Below are 15,355 nucleotides of genomic sequence, written 5' to 3'. Positions count from 1 at the left end.
CATGTGATTGTGATTCTAAGCCCCCAAAACTGGCAGTTAGAACTATTAGGGTTCATGAAATCAGACTGTGGGTTGTAATCAGGTTTTTTTTTTTTTGGACGGAGTTTTGCTCTTATTGCCCAGGCTGTAGTGCAAAGGTATGATCTCAGCTCACTGCAAACTCCGCCTCCTGGGTTCAAGCGATTCTCCTGCCTTAGCTTTGCGAGTAGCTAGGATTACAGGCGCCCACCACCACACCCGGCTAATTTTGTATTTTTAGTAGAGACGGGGTTTCTCCATGTTGGTCTGGCTGGTCTTGAACTCCCGAACTCAGGGATCCGCCTGCTTCGGCCTCCCAAAGTGCTGGGATTATAGGCGTGAGCCACGGTGCCCGGCCATTTACCAGGCTTTAAAAAGAAACAGAACACTTAGATAACAGAACCATATACTCTGGGTAAATAATAGTGCACTTGTTTAGACAATTTTTTTTCACTACAAAATTGTGAGCAAGTTGGGGGAACTGGACTGAGTCAAAATATAGGTCACTTCAAAATAAAGATTGAAATCCATTGCTCTCAAGAAATGGTGCATTTATCCTTTTGTATCTGTTTTAAAATTTAATCCCCCTACTCACCATTCTTTCATATCTCATCATGATTTGCCACATGTAAAACTCTTTCTTTCTATTGAATTTATATTTACAAACGTGGAAAAGGATACAGATAAGAGCATCCAGGAAAAGTGGGGAGAGGGACAGGAAGGATGCCTTTTACTTAGGTCATGAGCATCCCAGGGTAGGCACCCTGTCTTTTAGACCTTGCATACCCAACAAATGGCACAGATGTGCACACACTATATACACTTAAGCAGCTGTTGAGTGAATTGATGGTTTAGAAGGCTGGACAAGGAAACTTAAAGTTGGGGATCAGTATTATGGTGCAGTGGAAAGAACCTTGGCCCGTGAGTTGGGAAAATTAAATTACTGGCCTACCTCTGGCCTAGAACTCACTCTTTTGCACCGTACTTTAACCATACAATGAGGAGATAAAATAAAATGAGCTCTAAGATCTCTTCCCGCCGGGTGCGGTGGCTCACGCTTGTAATCCCAGCACTTTGGGAGGCCGAGGTGGGGGATCACGAGGTCAGGAGATGGAGACCATCCTGGCTAACACGGTGAAACCCCATCTCTACTAAAAATACAAAAAATTAGCCGGGCAAGGTGGCAGGCGCCTGTAGTCCCAGCTACTTGGGAGGCTGAGGCAGGAGAATGGTGTGAACCCAGGAGGCGGAGCTTGCAGTGAGCGGAGATTGCGCCACTGCACTCCAGCCTGGGCCATAGAGTGAGACTCCGCCTCAAAAAAAAAAAAAAAAAAAGGATCTCTTCCAACTCTGACATTCCAGGACTTCAGGATAAGATAGGTGTTAAGCGCTTCTAATTTTTTTACTTAGGAGTTTGAAATTTCTAGTCTAGATTATCAGACCTTGAGCTTATTTCATAAAAATGAGAAAAATAATGTCTGGGTTGAGTTAAAATGTAGGTCATTTCAAAATAAAGACCAAAAACGACTGCTCTCAAGAGGATGCATTTGTCCTTTGTGATGGTGAAAGAAGTTCGTTGGAAATGTAGAATCTCAGGTTCTACCTCTGACCTTTTGAAGCAGAACGTGCATTTTAACAAGATTCCTAGGTGCTTCATGTTCATTTTTAAGTCTGAAAGGCAATAGTATTTTAAGAAATGGGATAACACTGAAAATGAGATTTGCATTTTGAATCATTCTAACAGTTGAGTGGAGGAAGGGCTTTGAGGAGGATAAGAATGGAGACAGGAAACTACAAAAATCACAATCACCAAACTTATCTGCTAGATGGTGTGATTTTCTCTAGCAATGCTTAACTACATGAAAGCCTGTTCAAAGTAAAGATGGCAGATGGCAGATGGTTGGATTCATCCAGGGCTGGGGTTTTTCTAGGTTAAGTGGGCTACAGAAGTTCAGATAGATGAGGGCTATGGGACCATGAGAAAGTAAAGGATTCAATGAACTCAGAAGGTCTTAATGAAATAATAATTGTTTCTGAGGGGCCTTTGAATAAGTAAGCTGCTGAAAGGAAAAATGCTGTCATCAGAAAACAGGATGTTTAAATGTATGCATTTGGAGGCTGTGTACTGTCTGAAGATAAGGCTCAAGATGTTCATGGGAGTGTGTGCCTGGGGCTGGGGGATAAGAAAAGTTCATGGGTGATGAGGAAGCACATAAACTGAGGAGCCACTGTGTGGATGCTCGAGTTGCTGAGAATGCTGAATGGAGTTGGGTAGATAGTAGACCAACTACTGAAATACTCAACACTGAGGGAGAGGTTGGCAGATGACAGCAACAAGGAGGGGAAGAGGAGGAGGGTGACAAATTTAGATGGTATAAACTCAAAGAAACGAGGGATTTTTTTTTTTTTTTTTGACAGAATCTTGCTCTGTCACCCAGGCTGGTCTCAAACTCCTGGCCTCAAGTGATCCGCCACTTTGGCCTCCCAAAGTGTTGAGCCACTGTGCCCAGCCCAGAGGGCTTTTTAAGATGAGGGGAAGTAATGGTTTGAAAACAAGTGTGGGTAGCAAAGAGGACCTCAAACTCCTCTTGATTCTGAGAGGGTCAAATTTTAGTCAAGAGCGAATGAGGGTTGGATGAAGAAATGAGCAAAACCATGTAGGAATGGAACCCTGGAAAACATTGACATTTAAGGAGCAAGTAGAAGGAGGAGGGAAGATTGGTCTGAAAGGTTTATGAAAGCCAAGAGAAAATGTTTCAATGAGAATAAGACAGGGAGGTCTAGTACAGTAAGTGCTGAAGAATGCACACTGAATTTGGCACTTCAGTCACTAGTAGCTTCAACGAAGGCATTTCAGTAGAGCTGTTAGGGTAGAAGCCAGATTGTGCTGGAGTAAGGACAGTCAGTTGTGTGATATGCTAACAGTTGGAAGAGAACTAGTAATACAAACTACACATTTTTCCTCTTCATTTATAAAACAGAATAATTATTCCCTTGAGATATATCAGAGATTCTGCAAAGAATCTTAAGAGCTCTATAATTTTTCTTGATTAGTTTTATTTTTGTTTTATTAATTCCTTCGCAAATACTAAAGTATCTACCATGAGGAAACTGAGGCAAAGAAAGGTAAAGTGCCTTGCTCAAAGTTGCACAGCTTTAAATTGTGGAACCAGAATTTAAACCCAGGCACTAAATTTCAATCATTTAATTAAGAAGTTGTCAACTTTTGGATGGTCTCTAAAGCTGAGAGACTGCATGAGATTACCAACGGAGTGTGGAGAAGACAGGAGTACTAAGGACTGACACTTGAGGGCACCCTAACATGAAGGGTTTGAGAATGGGGAGGAACCAGCACAAAAAATTAAAAAGGAGGGACCAGTGAAGTGGAGAATGTGGTGTCCTGGAAATTACGTTCACGTAGAAAGGAGTCACCAGCTGTGCCAAAAGCTGAGAGGTTAGTGGACTCAGCAACATGAAGGTCACCGGTACCCTTGGCAAGAGCTGTTTTGAGGGAGTGGGTTCAAGATAGGCTGGGCACAGTGGCTGATGCCTGTAGTCCCAGCACTTTGGGAGGCCAAGGTGGGGCAGATCACTTGAGGTCAGGTGTTCGAGACCAGCCAGGCCAACATCGTGAAACCCTGTCTGTACTAAAAATACAAAAATAAGCTGGGTGTGGTGGCGTGCACCTGTAATCCCAGCTACTTGAGACGCTGAAGTGGGAGAATCACTTGAACCCAGGAGGCGGAGGTTGCAGTGAGCCGAGATCATGCCACTGCACTCCAGCCTGAGTGACAGAGCGAGACTCATTCTCGAAACCAAAAAAACAAAACAAAACAAAACAAACAAAAACAAAACAGAGAGAGAGACTGGGAAGAGAGAAATGCAGTTGTGGCATATTTATATGTTGACAAGAAACATCTAGCAGAGATGGATGTCCTTCAGTAGGCCAAAGAAAATGGAATGTAGCACACAAATGGAAGGCTGGGTCTCCCTGAGAGTGTGGATGGTTCACTTATAGCAGGAAGAAGCAGAACATCAGGCACAGATGCAGGGAGGAGGATATGTGAGGCAATGGGAGACTGGAAGTTCTCTTCTGACTGCTTTTATTGCCTCTTAGTGAGATAGGAAGCGAGACCAACTGAGGGTGAGAAGGGAAAAGAAAGTATTAGAGGCATAAGAAGAAAGAAAAAGGCAGAAAATAGTCATCCAGTAAGGAAGGAGAGTGAATAAACTAGGGAAACATGAAGGATGCTGGTTGGGCAATATTAAGAGCCTTCTTTTTCTTTTCTTTTTTGTAGGGGGGACACAGGCTGTTGCCCAGGCTGGAGTGCAGTGGTGCGATCTCAGCTCACTGCAACCTCTGCCTCCTGGATTCAAGTAATTCTCCTGCCTCAGCCTCCCACATAGCTGGGATTACAGGTCCCTGTCACCACGCCCAACTAATTTTTTTTGTATTTTTAGTAGAGACGGGGTTTCACTATGTTGGCCAGGCTGGTCTTGAACTCCTGACCACAAGTGATACGCCCGCCTCAGTCTCCCAAAGTGCTGGGATTATAGGCATGAGCCACAGTGCCTAGCCCAAGGGCCTTCTTAAAAGTCAGTTAAAAAAAAAAAAACACCACCACCTAAAGATGTGTTTGGATGATTAAAAGATAATGAGTAACTCAGAAATATCTGTGAATAATTCAATATACTATAATGACAGACATCTCTCATTACACAGTTGGTAAAACCCACGGAAAACATAACACAAAGAGTGAACCCTAAAACAAACTATGCACCTTAATTAAGATTAATATATCAATATTGGCTCATCAATTGTAACAAATACACCACAGTAATAATTTGAGATGTTAATAACAGGAGAAATTAGGGGTGGGGAGGGGATGAAGGGTATATGGAAACTCTCTGCACTTTGGGCTAATTTTTCTATAAAATTATAATGCTAAAAAAGTATATTAGTAAAAAAACACAGAAGGATAGGAAGTGCAATGTGTGTGTTTTGGGTGTAGGGTGGGTTGCCCTGGGGATTTAGATACTGGGAGATGTGGGTGTAACCTGAGTGTTCTGAGCTTCTTAGGGTGATATAAACAAACATGGGATAAAGGGCGAAATGAGATTAGATGATAGCCTCAAGACATAGAGGTGATGAGGTTGTAGGAGGGTGGAAGCTCTCTGGGGCCCTTTCTTCACTCTTGCTAATGGTGATAAGAATGCCAGGGTGGGAGCAGTCTTATTCTTGACAATAGGCTTTATGCACTCCAATCTGCAAAATTTATAGTGATTTCTGGTCTATAAAACTGGTGACTATAGAATATAATCCTGCATTATACTCTTTCTTTTTTCAGGTAGTAACTAGTACTTCAATCTGTTCTTAGTTTTATATTTGATGCTCAGATATATTAATGAGAAAGTGGCTGTTTCTACCAAGCAAATGGGTTTTGAAGTCTTGAATCTTTTCAGCAGGTATACGTTTATATGAAGGCAAACGTTTCCAGGAGCCGTCTTCACATTTCTCCATAAACTGGTCAAAGAGCAGTCTTAGGTCCTTGTTCCAGCTGGGGTTGGGGACAGAATAATCCTTAAGAATGACTTCCTCAGAAGAAAATGACCTCTAAAAGACAGAAGAAAAAGAAGAGTGAGTAATGGGAGGTGCACTGTATTTCATAACATATTCTCCCAATTTCTAAGACTATTTTGCTGCTTTCTTCTCCCCATAAGCTTGTCACTTCAAAATGGAAGGGAATTTCAGGGATCACCTGGTCCAACCTCCTTGGGAAAATGAGAGATTGAGAGAGGGAAAATGATTTGCTCAACATCACTCAGCGAGCTATTGACAGGGCCAGCATTATGCTCAGGTCTGCTGATTCCATTCTTTTTTTCAAACTTTAATCAAGCACAGGTGAGCCCAAGACACTGGAGATGGAGGTAAAGAACAGACATTATCTTAAATGTTAAAAGCTCTTCCAGTGGCTATGCACAGGAAGTCAGGGGATAAGGGAGAAGTATTCATCTAGGATTAGGGGTTCAGGAAGGGGTCCTTTGACTTGAATATTGATTAGATAAGCAGAAATTAGCCAGCTGGAAAAAGTATTACAGGCAAAAAACCAAACCAAAACAAAACAAAAAGAACACTGGAATATAGTTTGGATGTGTGTTCCCGCTCAAATCTCATATTGAAATGTAATCCCCAATGTTGGAGGTACGGCCTGGTGAGAGGTGAATGGATCATGGGGGTGAATTTCTCATGAACGGTTTAGCACCACCCCTTGGTACTGTCCTCATGATAGTGAGTTCTCATGAGATCCGGTTGTTTAAAAGTGTATAGTACCTCGTGCCTTGCACTCTTGCTCTTGCTGTGTCCATGTGAAATGCCTGCTCCCACTGTGCCTTCTGCCATGACTCTAAGTTTTCTTGCTTCCTTTTCTTTTTTTTTTTTTTGAGACAAAGTCCCACTCTGTTGTCCAGGTTGGAGTGTAGTGGCGCGATCTTGGCTCACTGCAACCTCCACCTCCTGGGTTCAAGTGACTCTCCTGCCTCAGCCTCCCAAGTAGCTAGAGTTACAGCCTCACCACGCCCGGCTATTTTTTGTATTTTTAGTAGGGATGAGGTTTCACCATGTTGGTTAGGCTGGTTTCGAACTTCTGACCTCAGGTGATCTGCCCACCTCGGCCTCCCAAAGTGCTGGGATTACAGGAGTGAGCCACTGTGCCTGGCTGACTGTAAGTTTTCTAAGGCCTCCCCAGCAGCCAAGCAGATGCCACCATCATGCTTCCTGTATAGCCTATAGAAATGTGAGTCAATTAAACTTTTCTTTATAAATTACCCAGTCTCAGGTATTTCTTTATAGCAACGTGAGAACAGCCTAATGCAGTTTGCAAAAGAGGCATGAAACAGTTTTGAGGGGCCTTATTACAATCATATGAAGGAGGTACTATTTATTATCCTCATTTTACAGATGATAAAATTAAGGCCTAAAAGAAGTTTGGCATTATTAGGGTACAAGAGTGGAGCAGATGGCTGCAGAAATGCATGTAAAACCTTAATACTAAGCTAACTGGCTTGAATTTTATCTGCAGTGCTCTCTGAGGGATTTTAAATGGGAGTAACATGATTAGATCTTTCCATAACATAAAAGATAGTGGGAGTGTCCAAGATTGAAATCAGAGGGCCCTATCTGGAAGCTACTAGGGTAATTCAGGTGAGAAATCATGAGCGCAGGAAGCAGAACTTGGTGGGTGACTATTTGGATAAGGAGGGTAAGGGAAAAAGAGAAGTACAAGACCCAGTCCTAGGATTCTGAATCCTGCAATGAGGTGAATGACAGAGCCAATTACCAAAAAATATAGGAGAAAGTGGAGTAGGCAGCTCAGGGGAAAGTTCTTGGTGTCACAGTAACCACAGCTTCCATCCATCTATTTCTGTAGCACCAAGCACTGCTATTACTCCAATGCCCAGGCAACAACTAGAACATTACAGGGATCCTAGAGGACCTGGAAGACAAGGTGTGACTTACTAAGGAGCAGAACAAAGTGTATGCCCACAGACACCAGAAAGGAAAACTGGCTTTCTGGACTGCTGCAGATATCTTGGAACATGTAGGATCACAGAAGCTATTAACTCCATGGCATTCTACTTTCAGCCACTCTTATCAATTCATTCAGATTTAATGTACCTACAATACACAGACTGCACCATAAAACCAAAACAGGGAGGTCACAGTATGATGGGAGAACCAGCTTTCTGCTGACAGGGGCTGGCTCCAATGCTGGCTTGGTGGGAAGAATACTGGGAACCTGTCTCAAAAACTCTATGGAAGAGGAGACGCCTAGCCTCCCAACCTACATCTTTCTCCCATGCTGGATGCCTTCTGCCCTCGAACGTCGGACTCCAAGTTCTTCAGTTTTGGGACTCTGACTGGCTCTCCTTGCTCCTCAGCTTGCAGACAGCCTATTGTGGGACCTTGTGATCGTTCTTAATTATTGTAGGAACATAATACATGTCGGATTGGGCAGAGTGATTCCTCCAACTATTTTCAAAACTGTATTAGCTGAGCATGTGGAGGCATGCATTGTGAATTTTAGCTCAAGATTGACTGCAAAAACCAGCAATCCGGAGAGGACCCACAGACCCTCTGAAGGAAGCGGACTGCTCCTGCAGGACCGGGAGACATCCCAAACACTATGAGTGCCCCAACTGTGGACGTGGGAAAGAAAGACCCTTCTCTCCCGAACACACACCCCCACTGGGGAAGCTGGTCTGTCTGCAGGAGAAATTTCTGACTTTACCAGGAGCTGAGTCAAGTTAGAGAGCTAAGCTGAGCGAAATACAGGGGTAGAGGAAGCAGCAGAAAGGCCCTGGGAGCTCACTGGGTCCCCAAGCAGCCCATACCTGCTTGGCACCACAGGGATCCATCAGGAGGGTGCCCAAAGGAGCAGGGGGTAAAATTCCACAGGGAGAAGGAATTCTCTAGCTGAACTTTGTAACAGTTTCAACTGGGGAGAAGCCTCCTGGCCAGAACTCGGGGAGGGCATGAACCCAGCTTGCAGACTTCAGAGGTCGGGGAAGAACTAAAGCCCTTCCTTCTTTTGCAGCTGGGAGGTGGAAAGCCTCAGACAAGTTTTCAAGCCCATCTTGCCCTCCACCTGGAAACAGACTCGGGGCTATTGGAAGGCCACGGTGGGAGTGAGACCGGTCCTTCAGTTTGCATGGGAGCTGGGTGAGGCCTGTGACTGCCGGTTTTCCCCAACTTCCCTGACAACCTGTATGACTCAGCAGAGGCAGCCATAATTCTTCTAGGTATACAACTCCAGTGACCTGGGAATCTCACCCCCATCCCCCACAGCAGCCACAGCAAGATCCCCCCAAGGAGAATCTGAGCTCAGATGTGCCTAGCCCCAGCCCTACGTGATGGTCCTTCCCTATCTACCCTGGTAGCAGAAGACAAAGGGCATATAATCTTGGGAGTTCAAGGGCCCCGCCCACCACCGGTGGCTCTCCACACTACTACAGCTGATGCTTTCTGGAAAGTGCAACCTTTTGGCAGGAGGCCAACCAGCACAAAAGTAAAGCATTAAACCAAAGCTAACAACCCTCACAGAGTCCACTGCACCCTCTGCCACCTCCACCAGAACAGGCCCTGGTATTCATGGCTGGGAGACCCACAGACAGCTCACATCACAGGACTCTGTGCAGACAACTCCTAGTACCAACCCAGAGCTGGGCAGACTCGCTGGGTGGCTAGACCCAGAAGAGAGACAACAATCATGGCAGTTTGGCTCACAGGAAGTCACATCCACAGGAAAAGCAGGAGAGTACTACATCAACGGAACACCTTGTGGGACACAAAAATCTGAACAACAGCCTTCAGCCCTAGACCTTCCCTTTGACAGAGCCTACCTACCCAAATGAGAAGGAACCAGAAAACCCACCCTGGTAATATGACAAAACAAGGCCTGTCAACACCCCCCAAAAATCACACTAGTTCACCGGCAATGGATACAAACCAAGAAGAAATCCCTGATTTCCCTGAAAAGGAATTCAGGAGGTTAGCTGTTAAGGCAATCAGGGAGATACCAGAGAAAGGCAAAGCCCAATGCAAGGAAATCCAAAAAATGATACAAGAAGTGAAGAGAGGGCCAGGTGTGGTGGCTTATGCCTGTAATCTCAGCACTTTGGGAGGCCAAGGTGGGCAGATCACAAGATCAAGAGATCGAGACCATCCTGGCCAACATGGTGAAACCCCCTCTCTACTAAAAATACAAAAATTAGCTGGGTGTGGTGGCGCACGCCTATAGTCCCAGCTACTCGGGAGGCTGAGGCAGGAGAATTCCTTGAACCTGGGAGACGGAGGTTGCAGTGAGCCGAGATTGTGCCCCTGTACTCCAGCCTGGGTGACAGAGTGAGACTTGGTCAAAAAAAAAAAAAAAAATAATAATAATAATAAAAAGAAGTGAAGGAAGAAATATTCAAGGAAATAGACAGCTTAAAGAAAAAACAATATAAAATTCAGGAAATTCTGGACACACTTTTAGAAATGCAAATTAACCTAATTCAACAAAGAGAAAGAAAAAATAGCAAGAAAACATGAACAAAGCCTCCGAGAAGTCTGGGATTTTGTTAAACTACCAAACCTAAGAACAATCAGTGTTCCTGAGGAAGAGGACAATTCTAAAAGCTTGGAAAACATATTTGGGGAATAATCAAGGAAAACTTCCCTGGTCTTGCTAGAGATCTAGACATGCAAATACAAGAAGCACAAAGAGCACCTGGGAAATTCATCACAAAAAGACCTGCACCCAGGCACACTGTCATCAGGTTATCCAAAGTTAAGACAAAGGAAAGAATCCTAAGAGCTGTGAGACAGAAGCACCAGGTAACCTATAAAGGAAAATCTAGCAGTTTAACAGCAGATTTATCAGCAGAAACCCTGCAAGCCAAAAGGAATTGGGGCCCTATCTTCAGCCTCCTCAAACAAAACAATTATCAGCCAAGAATTTTGTATCCAGTGAAACTAAGTATCATATACGAAGGAAAGATACAGTCCTTTTCACACAAACAAATGCTGAGAGAATTTGTCATTTTCAAGCCACCATTACAAGAACTGCTAAAAGGAGCTCTAAATCTTGAAACTAATCCCAGAAACATGTCAAAACAGAACCTCTTTAAAGCATAAATCACACAGGACCTATAAAACAAAAATACAAATTAGCCGGGCGAGGTGGCGGGCGCCTGTAGTCCCAGCTACTCCGAGGCTGAGGCAGGAAAATGGCTGAGGCAGGAAAATGGCGTAAACCCAGGAGGCGGAGCTTGCAGTGAGCTGAGATCCAGCCACTGCACTCCAGCCTAGGTGACAGAGCGAGACTCAAAAAAAAAAAAAAAAACCCAAAGTACACAGGCAACAAAGAGCACAATGAACACAATGGAACCTCACATTTCAATAATAAATTGAATGTAAATGGCCTAAGTGCTCCACTTAAAAGATGCAGAACTGCAGAATGGATAAGAACTCAACAACCAACTACATGCTGCCTTCAAGAGACTCACCTAACACATAAGGACTCAAATAAAGGGGTGGAAAAAGGCATTTCATGCAAATGGACACCAAAAGCAAGCAGGGATAGGTAGCTATTCTTACATCGACAAAACAAACTTTAAAGTAACAGCGGACAAAAAAGACAAAGAGGGACAGTATATAATGGTAAAAGGCCTTGTCCAAAAGGAAAATATCACAATCCTAAATATATATGCACCTAACACTGGAGGTCCCAAATTTATAAAACAATTACTAATAGACCTAAGAAATGAGATAGACAACAACAAAATAATAGTGGGGGACTTCAATACTCCACTGACAGCTGCTAGGGCTAAGCCCCCAAATCTGGCCATAAACTGGCCCCAAAACTGGCCATAAACAAAACCTCTGCAGCACTTGACATATTTGTGATGGCCATGATGCCCACGCTGAAGGTTGTGGGTTTACCGGAATGAGGGCAAGGAACACCTGGCCCAACCAGGGCGGAAAACTGCTTAAAGGTGTTCCTAAGCCACAATATGAGCGATCTGTGCCTTAAGGACATGTTCCTGCTGCAGATAACTAGCCAGAGCCCAGCCCTTTGTTTCCCGTAAGGAATACTTTTAGTAAACCTATAATCTATAGAAACAATGCTTATCACTGGCTTGCTGTCAATAAACATGTGGGTAAATCTCTGTTCGGGGCTCTCAGCTCTGAAGGCTGTGAGACCCCTAATTTCCCACTCTACACCCTATATTTCTGTGTGTGTGTCTTTAATTCCTCTAGCGCCTCTGGGTTAGGGACTCCACAACTGAGTTGGTCTCGGCAGACAGCACTAAACAAGTCATCAAGACAGAAAGTCAACAAAGAAACAATGGATTTAAACTATACCTTGGAACAAAGCGACTTAACAGATACGTACGGAACATTTCATCTGACAACCGCAGAATACACATTCTATTTGATAATGCATGGAACTTTCTCCAAGATAGATCATGATAGGCCATAAACAAGACTCCATAAATTTAAGAAAATTGAAATTATATCAAGCACTCTTTCAGACCATAGTGGAATAAAACTGGAAATCAACTCCAAAAAGAACCTTCAACACCATGCAAATAAGCCAGGTGCAGTGGCTTACACCTGTAATCCCAGCACTTTGGGAGGCTGAGGTGGGAGGATCACCTGAGGTCAGGAGTTCGAGACCAGCCTGACCAACATGGCAAAACCCCGTCTCTACTAAAAATACAAAAATCAGGCAGGAGTGGTGGCATGCACCTGTAATCCCAGCTACTCAGGAGACTGAGGCAGGAGAACTGCTTGAACCCAGGAGGCAGAAGTTGCAATGAGCTGAGATCATGCCACTGCACCCCAGCCTGGGCAATAAGAGTGAAACTCTGTCTCAGAAAAAAACAAAAACAACAACAACAACAAAAAAACCCTGCTCCTGAATGAGTTTCGGGTCAAAAACGACATCAAGATGGAAATTTTAAAAATTCTTCAAACTGAATGACAATAATGACACAACCTATCAAAACCTCTGGGATACAGCTAAGGCAATGCTAAGAGGAAAGTTCATAGCCCTAAACGCCTACCTCAGAAAGTCTGAAAGAGCACAAACAGACAATCTAAGGTCACAGCTCAAGGAACTAGAGAAACAAGAACAAACCAAACCCAAACTCAGCAGATGAAAGGAAATAACTAAGATCAGAGCAGAACTAAATGAAACTGAAACAAACAATATAAAAGATAAATGAAACAAAAAACTGGTTCTTTGAAAAGATAAATAAAATTGATAAACCATTAGCAAGATTAACCAAGAAGAGAGAAAATCCAAATAACCTCACTAAGAAATGAAACAGGAGATGTTACAACTGACACCACTGAAATACAAAAGATCAAGGCTACTATGAACATCTTTACACACATAAACTAGAAAACCTAGAAGAGATGGGTAAATTCCTGGAAAAATACAGCCCATCTAGCTTAAATCAGGAAGAATTAGATATCCTGAACGGACCAATAACAAGCAGCGAGATTGAAATGGTAATTTAAAAATTACCAACAACAACAAAAAAGTCCAGGACAAGATGGATTCACAGCAGAACTCTACGAGACATTCAAAGAAGAACTGGTACCAATCCTTTAGACACTATTCCACAAGACAGAGAAAGAAGGAAACCTCCCTAATTCATTCTTTGAAGCCAGCATCACCCTAATACCAAAACCAGGAAAGAACATAACCAAAAAAGAAAATTACAGACTGATATCCTTGATGAACATAAGATGCTAAAATCCTAATACAAAATACTAGCTAACCGAATCCAACAACATATCAAAAAGATAATCTGCCATGATCAAGTGGGTTTCATACCAGCGATACAGGCACTGTTTAATGTATGCAAGTCAATAAATGTGATAATGCTACATAAACAGAATTAAAAACAAAAATCACATGATCATCTCAATAGATGCAGAAAAGGCATTCAATAAAATCCAGGATCCCTTTATGATTAAAGCCCTCAGCAAAATTGGCATACAAGGGACACATCTTAATGTAATAAAAGCCATCTATGACAAACCCACAGCCAACATAATACTGAATGGGGAAAAGTTGAAAGCATTCCCTCTGAGAACGGAAACAAGACAAAGGATGCCCACTCTCACCACTCCTCTTCAACTGGAGGAGTCCTGGCCAGAGCAATCAGACAACAGAAATAAAGGGCATCCAAATTGGTAAAGAGGAAGTCTAACCATTCCTGTTTGACCGTTTACCTTGCAAACCCTAAGAATTCCTCCAGAAATCTCCCTGAACTCATAAAGTATTCAGCAAAGTTTCTGGATACAAGACTTTTTTTTTTTTTTTTTTTTTTTTTTAAAGACAGATTTTTGCTCTTGCTGCCCAGGTTGGAGTGCAATGGCACGATCTCAGCTTACCACAACCTTTGCCTCCCGGGTTCAAGCAATTCTCCTGCCTCAGCCTCCCGAGTAGCTGGGATTACAGGCATGTGCCACCATGCCTGGCTAATTTTTGTATTTTTAGTAGAGACGGGGTTTCTCCATGTTGGTCAGGCTGGTCTCAAACTCCTGACCTCAGGTGATCCACCTGCCTCCGCCTCCCAAAGTGCTGGGATTACAGGCGTGAGCCACTGCGCCCGACCACCGGATACAAGATTAATGTACACAAATCAGTAGCTCTTCTATACACCAAGAGCAACCAAGCAAAAAATGAAATCAAGAACTCAATGCATTTTACAATAGCTGCAAAAAATAAAATATAAAATATTTAGGAATATACCTAACAAAGGAGTTGAAAGACCTCTACAAGGAAAACTACAAAGCACTGCTGAAAGAAATCATAGATGACACAAACAAATGGAAACACATCCCGTGATCATGGATGGGTAGAATCAATATTATGAAAATGACCACACTGCCAAAAGCAATCTATAAATTCAATGCAACCCTCATCAAAATACCACCATCATTCTTCACCGAGTTAGAAAAAACAATTCTAAAATTCATATGGAACCAAAAAAGAACCCACATAGCCAAAGCAAGACTAAGCAAAAAGAACAAATCTGGAGGCATCACACTACCTGATTTCAAACTATACTATAAAGCCATAGTCACCAAAATAGCATGGCACTGGTATAAAAACAGGCACATAGACCAGTGGAACAGCATAGAGAACCCAGAAATAAACCCAAATACTTACAGCCAACTTCGACAAAGCAAACAAAAACATAAAGTGGGGAATGGACACCCTTTTCAACAAATGGTGCTGGGATAATTGGCTAGCCACATGTAGGGAATAAAACTAGATCGTCACCTCTCGCCTTATACAAAAATCAACTCAAGATGGATTAAGGACTTAAACCTAAGACCTGAAACTATAAAGATTCTAGAAGATAACACTGTAAAAACCCTTTTAGACTTTGGCTTGGGCAAAGATTTTATGAACAAGTACCCAAAAGCAAATATAATAAAAACAAAGATAAATAGCTGGGACTTTAATTAAACTAAAGAGCTTTTGGATAGCAAAAGGAACAGTCAGCAGAGTAAACAGACAATGCACAGAATGGGAGAAAATCTTCACAATCTATACATCTGACAAAGGACAATATCCAGAATCTACAACAAACTCAAATAGATCAGTAAGAAAAAAATCCCATCAAAAAGTGGGCTACGGACATGAATAGACAATTCTCAAAAGATATGCAAATGGCTAACAAACACATGAAAAAATGCTCAACATCACTAATCATCAGGGAAATGCAAATCAAAACCACAATGTGATACCACCTTACTCCTGCAAGAATG

General features: G+C 42.8%; 1 protein-coding gene across 6 annotated transcripts in view; it reads right to left on the bottom strand.

Moving 5' to 3' along the window:
- Window positions 1-15,355, bottom strand: part of THEM4 (thioesterase superfamily member 4) — a 53,539-nt gene that overhangs the window by 26,351 nt on the left and 11,833 nt on the right. For all 6 annotated transcript variants that reach the window (XM_077946744.1, XM_015152327.3, XM_077946742.1 and 3 more), the window contains exon 2: window positions 5,446-5,632. In XM_077946744.1, the coding sequence (XP_077802870.1) occupies window positions 5,446-5,632 (187 nt within the window). The remainder of the gene's footprint in view (window positions 1-5,445; window positions 5,633-15,355) is intronic.

The sequence above is a fragment of the Macaca mulatta genome, chromosome 1, assembly GCF_049350105.2.
Source record: "Macaca mulatta isolate MMU2019108-1 chromosome 1, T2T-MMU8v2.0, whole genome shotgun sequence".
NCBI lineage: Eukaryota > Metazoa > Chordata > Mammalia > Primates > Cercopithecidae > Macaca > Macaca mulatta.
This window is presented reverse-complemented; position numbering and strand designations above follow the sequence as displayed.